The sequence below is a fragment of the Atractosteus spatula genome, chromosome 22 (genome assembly GCF_055471065.1).
Source record: "Atractosteus spatula isolate fAtrSpa1 chromosome 22, fAtrSpa1.hap1, whole genome shotgun sequence".
Taxonomy (NCBI): domain Eukaryota; kingdom Metazoa; phylum Chordata; class Actinopteri; order Semionotiformes; family Lepisosteidae; genus Atractosteus; species Atractosteus spatula.
The window spans coordinates 2,697,612-2,704,636 of NC_142727.1; the positions used below are offsets into that span (position 1 = coordinate 2,697,612).

At 40.9% G+C, this 7,025-nt stretch overlaps 1 protein-coding gene across 1 annotated transcript; it reads left to right on the plus strand.

Moving 5' to 3' along the window:
* Nucleotides 1-6,760, plus strand: LOC148816547 (uncharacterized). The gene is made up of 8 exons (XM_088939565.1): nucleotides 1-158; nucleotides 630-740; nucleotides 2,150-2,230; nucleotides 2,949-3,053; nucleotides 3,910-4,101; nucleotides 4,331-4,482; nucleotides 5,567-5,673; nucleotides 6,124-6,760. The coding sequence occupies exons 1-8, from the start codon at nucleotides 56-58 to the stop codon at nucleotides 6,275-6,277; spliced, it is 1,005 nt and encodes a 334-aa protein (XP_088795691.1). The 5' UTR covers nucleotides 1-55; the 3' UTR covers nucleotides 6,278-6,760.
* Nucleotides 6,761-7,025: the final 265 nt, after the last annotated feature.

Sequence of the window (7,025 nt, forward strand, 5' to 3'; positions counted from 1 at the left end):
TGTAACAACCCACGTTACTGCCCAGGACAGCATCTCTAAACACACAGCACAGTCCATGGCTTCAGACGGTACACACTCTGTACTGGTCACCCCAGACAAGGATTCATACTGCACAATGTATGAGAACACAGCCTGCAACCCAAGAGTGGGGTACACAGGTGAGTATGGCTTTGGGATCTCTTATTCCATAGTCAACTTTAACAAGGCAGTGAAGAGTTTAGATGACATGGAGATCAGCAGCTATAGATTGTGAAGCTGTAGCCTGGTCTTGGTACAGGATGAGCCTGTGGGAAAGAGGCACCAGAGATCTGACATTACAGTTCATCGTGCTATTCAGTCACTGGGTATGAACACCATTGAGCCCTTGCACACTGTCCTCAACTCAGACAAGTTTCCTCAACTCAGACACTCATCACTAACTAGAAAGGTGAACAAATGAGGAGACAGACACTCTTGATAAGTTGTGACTGGTGATTAGAAATTAAATCTAATTTTAATTTCATTTTAAATTAAAAGAAAGATGCGATCGCATACAGAACAGATGCTCAGTGTTAGCACAATCCTCAGAGTGAGAGCCCAGTAATGTAAGAGCATAAGTTAATGACCAGGGAGCTTCTCTGCACATACAGCACAGTCCATGGCTTCAGACGGTGTATACTCTGGACTGGTCAACCCAGATAGGACTGTGTACTCCACAATGGATCAGAACCCACCCAGGAAGCCAGGAGTGCATCATATATGTGAGTACAGCTGTGCAAGCTCTTATGATCAAAGGTGTTATATGAGAATTCTAATTGTTTTGGACAGTTTAGTGCACTACATAGTGGACAGACAAGTAATAATAATGCCTAAACTTTGGAAAGAGTTTGTGTTGAAAGTAATGTTAGAAAAGCTTAAGCTATCTCCTAACTTTCAGATTAATGATTAATGTATTTTCTACAGTTGGAACCTGGTGTGTGAAGGACATACTTAACGATAGGTTCAAGTAGGGAGCTGCCTCAGCTTGTGTAGACTGCAAAGGAACAGGTAACGGGTTTATTCCAGGTTGAAAAGAAAAAAAAAGGAAGAACACACCTGAAGAAGGCTCCAAAGCTGAAACGTTGTGTTTCCTTTCTTTTCTTTTCAGCATGGAAAAAGCCCGTAACCTGTTCCCTTACTTCATGATATTGCTTTGTTCCTGAGAAGTGCTGGTCCGTGTGTTTAAGAGCTGGAGTTGTTTTCATTACTGTAGAGACAAGAGCAAGTGAGGAGACAGGTTGTTTGATGATAACACTGCAGTTATTTTCACACTCTCCTCTGGGAGTCTGTAACAGTCTGCCCAGCCATGTTGTTAACTTTCACACCTGGACTTCTCTCCATGTGTAGATGAGCACTGAAGAAGGAAGCAGGAAGCCTCCTCTGGTCTTTATGCTTTCAATCAATCAGCTGCATGTGTTTCTGTCAATGTCCAGCCTCTTCTCTTTGTCATGGTGAAGTTTAATGGCTTCAATCACTCTGTTACTGTGATTTTTCTGGACACGAGACATGAAACAGTAAGAGATTGTCGCAGGACTAAAGCTTGAAAGCTGACATCCCCTTATTTCTGTCTGTATGTGTGTTTTGATTTTCCCCTCACATTGTGTTCTTTTCAGTGTCACATTTATACAGCATCTGTGATATCTGTCATTTAGGGTGATGAAAGTTTGCTTTTGTGAGCTTTACAACATCTACTGTCTCATGTTCCCTGTTTTGCATGTTTTGTTTCTCTGTACAGTAAAGACCTGTGTATGTAAACAACATTAATATATTGGATGCAAAGGTTAAACATGACCCCAATGAGAAAATCCACATCTTCTCATGCTGACCACTGTAAAGACTCCGACACAGAGTCAGAGAAAGAATATTATTCCCCAATCAATCTGAAGAATTCAATTTAACACCTCAACTGCGACAGAGCTTCTCCTGCACTTTCTGATATCCAATATCAGCGAGCGAAAGAAGCTCTTTCAGGAAATTACACAGGCAGAAGAGATGTCATCAAACCTCATGTCATCAAGCTGCTGCCAAACACTGTGGCTGCAAAGTATCATTTTTTTGCAGTCTCAAAGCTTTACAGAGATGGTATGAGTCTGTGTGTTACTGTAAATCCCTGATCATCTGTCTCTGTCAGTGAAACAGGAGGTGACCTTTGAAAAGATAAAGACAGCTGGATCTCCCTCAGCTCAGACAGCAGCTCCTCTTGGACCTCCAGGTCAGTCATACATCTTGTTTTTTACAATGAAGTACAACGTGTTTCCTCATCAGACAAGCAGAGCTGTGAGGTGGGTGTGATTGATATTCTCTGACATATCACAGTCTCATGAATACTCATCTCAAGGTTTATAGAAAAGGTAATTTTTCTCCTTTCAGTAATAAATCCTTATCACCTGTTAAGTAAGAAATGGTGCCATATGGTGTTGAGGCTGTGAATGATCTTTGATGCTATTGTCTGAGCAGAGAGTGTTCCGTTTCGTTAAAGACTTGCACTGTGGTGGTATATTACATCACCTACGTTTTCTAGTGTTTTGTGTTTCTATTCTAGTGTTTTGTATTCTCACTGATCTGAGAAGTCTTGTACCTTTTGCTTCAAGTGCACATTTAAAAAAGGAGTTTTGGATGCTGTCAATCACAATCATAAAACCATCTACTGGAGTTTCGTCGTAATGACTTTACCTTCACTTTGATAGCATAGTGGCTACCAGTTTGGTTAAAGCGTGTAATCTTGTTTTCTGCAGCAGTTGTTTTTAACATTACAATAGCTAGGAATGAACCAGTCATATACCTTAGTGTTAGCATTGTATGTGCAGCTTTACCAGATTTGCAGTCGGTGCTCTATCATTGCTATGAAGAAATCCCAGATGTTCCAGTACTGAGCCTTGTGGAACTCCACTTATAACGAAACAGCACTTCTCCTCATTCTGTGCCTACAGTGAAAGCTAAGCCCAGCCCTCCTGCCTATAGACTGGCTACAGTGTGTCTGGGGTTGCTGGGTACTGCTCTATTGATTGCCATCATCATAGCCTTCATTGTCTACTGTGAGTATAACAGTGTGTTTTTAGCTGCAGTATGACTAAGTATAGGTTAGTTATGTGGGGTATAGTTACCTTGTACACGTAAGATCATTGACTGTTTCCTAGCTTTGAAAAACATCATGTACTCTCTGGGATCCTACAGTAAAATAATTACTTTGTGTTGTGTTTTTGTCTGATTTGAGACTATGATTGATTGATGCAAAGTTAATAGCATCAGCAGTTGTGGACTAAGAACAGTAGGGAGAATGAAGTAGTCCTGCAAAATTTCACTTCAATGCCTTTTAAGATGTTCACTAGGAATCATATTGTAGCTGTTTCCACAACTGAGATTTGGCAGCAAGACCCCTTGCGTTAGGATTGTGTATCTTGAGGAGGGGTGGGGGGAGGTATTTATGCAGTGACCTAGCAAACAAAGAGACGCAGCACTGTGTGTTTGCACTAGAACTGACCTGCTGCACTTTAGACTGTCCTTCACATATTTCGTTACTGTCTAGGAGTTATGGCCATTAGGTTTGGAAATAGCACTCTCTGTACATTAAAAGGGCATTAAAAGCTACTTCTTTTATTCACTACAGTGTCAACTTCAGTCATTCATGTTACAATATTCAGTAATTGATCAATCCAGAAAGACATACAGTACCTCTGAAAACTAGAAATGCTCAGGTGTCATTTAGTGACTACATGGAAAAGGCTTGTGACCTGTGAAACAGCTTCTGTTGCATTTGTCAAGATGTTACAAGAAAACATTAAGTTTGACGATGACCCACCACACAATGCGGTGAAGGAAATAGGATATTACGACTCTGTGAGAAAGGTTTTTGTGTTTTAAAGTACAGTAAGTCGATATTTGTCATCACAGATATTGGGAATTCTCAGAACATTTCTCAGTTAAAGGATGAACTGGATCACCTGAGAGTAAACTACACCAACCTGCCTCTAGGCAAAGCGAAGTTACAGGAAGAAAAAGAAAATCTCACATCTGTGATCACTAAGTTGAGAAAGCACTTTCCGGTGGATCGGTACTGCAATGTCTCAAACCAAAGCACACTAGGTGAGTTGTCTGATCCCTTTATCCCGTTCTGTTTGTAAGGATTCAGATAGACTATTTGGGCTTTTTCCCTGTTCAGACTGTTATGTTGATGATTGGGTCTTCTTGAGCCTCTGTGAAGTAGAAAGTTCAGTTTGGAAGTCTACTACAGTGAAGAGATGTGATGGATGGATGCACCATGCTGGAGAGAGAGATGAACTGATATGTGCTGTTGTCTGTTCTTACTCTCCAGAGGAGGAGTGTAGACCTTGTCCTTGGGGCTGGGAGCTCTTCAGCTCCAAGTGTTACTACTTCTCTAATGATACACTGAACTGGAATGACAGTCGCACTGCCTGCAGGAAGCAGGGAGCTGATCTGGTGATAATAAACAATAGAACTGAACAGGTAGGAGGCTGTGTGTTACTTCACTGCTACTTTGTTGCAAAATGAAAATTACAATACAGAAATGAAATGACAAGTGGACAGAAACTGATCCTTTACCATTATTCACAATTTAGTCTTTGGTATTTACTCATGAAAATATTTTTCTCCCTACTAATGCCACTGTATATATAGTATAAGCAAAGGTAAAACTGATAAAATAAAATCTAAAAGAAATATTCACACAGCCTGTTGTGGTATCATACGGGCTGTGTTTGGCAGGTAGGTGGAGCTCTTGATAGATAGCATTAGTATGCCTCCACAGCTGGAGACTGTTTGCATGTTAAGGAGATTCAGCTGAGGGAGTGATCATAAGATCATAAGTGTTTCCTTGTCAGCCTGCTGGTAAGATAAAGAAGGCAGTTGTTCAGATCCAGCCCAACAAGAATGACTGAGTCAAGGGTCTTCCACTGTTACTTCCTGAAAGAATTAGAGGTAAGGTTTGTTGAGACCAGGCACCCATGAGCAAAGGGCTCAGTGATGAGAGTAAGCCTCAGAAAGGTCTCAGAGGACACCATGAAAAGGACAGATGCATGTGTGAGTGGGAGGCTGTCAGTCTCAGAGTCTGAGATGGCTCGGAAAGTTGTAAATTGAGAGAACAGGCTATGAGGGGTGTGTCTAGGGGGGTGAACCAAAGTGGTGTCCCCAATCCCCATGGCATCACACTATCAACACTTCTACTATGTCTGCCATACGAAGTCTAATGTGATCCCCTAAAACATGACAGCAGTTTTGTCTTCATAATTGTCAATATCACTGGCTGGGTAAATACAGCAGAAAATAAATACCTTGCTCTGTGGCATTGTATCTTAGAGTAGCTGTTCTATTATTCCTTTTTTCTCTGGAATGAAACAGCATGCAGTCTTCTGGTGTAAAATGTCAGTGCTCGAGAGCAGACAAACCTGCTTCTCCTCTGTGAGGTCAGTCACGGAGGCCAGAGGAGCCAATTCTGCCTGTCTTCAGTTTCACAGAGCATTGGAGTGGTATGTGTTTGGGGGCACTTGTTCAACAGGGAGATTAGAGGTGTGTCTTTCTGTTTTGTGCTCAGGAGTTCATCAGTAATCGTACACAAGGATGTGAATACTGGATGGGAATGACTGATGTAGCTGTAGAAGGAACCTGGATCTGGGTGGATGGAACTCAACTAACTGAAGGGTAAGGTCAATGAAGATACTGATTTTAACCTGCACCTGTCCAAGCAAGCTGTTAATGAAAGATGAAAGGGTAACCCCACACTGAAAACTAGAAAGAAGAAATAAAATATCTGAAGTGTTGAGCTTTGTTTAGGTGGTGAAATAGACCTTAGACACGCAAGCATGCACGCACGCACACACAACCTACTATAGAGAAACAGATGCAGTATACAGTAAGATCCCAAATACAAAGTAGACACTGGACATGACTGAGTAGATGTGAGCATTTGAATGTAGTGAAGACACTGGTTCTTCTGACAGGTGAAGGACAGCAATGGCACCAGCAGTTTCCACTATGAGCTGTACTGAGGGAAAGGTAACAGGTTTTCCAGGAACAGTTTGTCAGTGTTTCCTCTGTGAAGCTGATGAGCTAAGTGAGTGTTTAAGTTAAAGACAAATTGTTGTGTTTCAGGTACTGGAGTGCTGGTGAACCTTATAGTTGTGAGAATGAAGACTGTTTGGCTACCACATTAGGTGTTAACAATGTTACAAATTGGAATAATATAAAATGTGAATCATCAGTGCTCAGGATCTGTGAAGCCAGCTCCCTGCCCCTGTCTCCTTAGACTCTCAGCTGTGTGCAGGCACTGCAGGATCCCATGGTGACGACTACAGCTGCGTGACCTGTCTGTGTCACTGACACACCTGCTCTGACACCCACACTCTCACTGAGGCTGGTTAAGAAACTGTTGTTTTAAAATGTCACCTCTACCTCCGTTTCCAGTCACACTTGTCTTTTTACAACATGAAAGATCAAACTTTATGTTCAATATGATCTTTGCTTTGAATTTTGATTGAACATTTTTATACATGTATTTTTAGAAGTAAAGCAAAATTCTGGGTTGTGTTGAAGGGGTATTACTGTCCTGCTTGATCCTGGTTTTGCCTAAATGAATCAAAAAGGACAAGATGTTTGATTTACTGTATTATTTTAGACATTTGTCAGAATGAATCATTTTATTTGTGGGTTTTGCACCGATACCTTTTGATTTATTTAGTACAAGAGCTGTAACTTTACAAGTGTCTTTATAAATAAAAACGTTTCTCTGGTTTATTACTCGTTTTCTTTTTCATTTTATAGATTGCTGTCAGACTTATTTAAGAAGGTTTGTTTGAAATTTTAACTGAAATCTTAACTGTTTTAATAAGATACACTTTTAATATATGTTTAGACGTGTTCTGTATAACAGTGAAATACGTGTCAATAAATGTGTCCACTGGTGTCTCATTTAAGACAGAATCTGTCTTTGCTGCAGCAATGTTCCTGGTCTTCAATGACACTTACATTTCTCTTATACTGTTACTCCCCCCCCC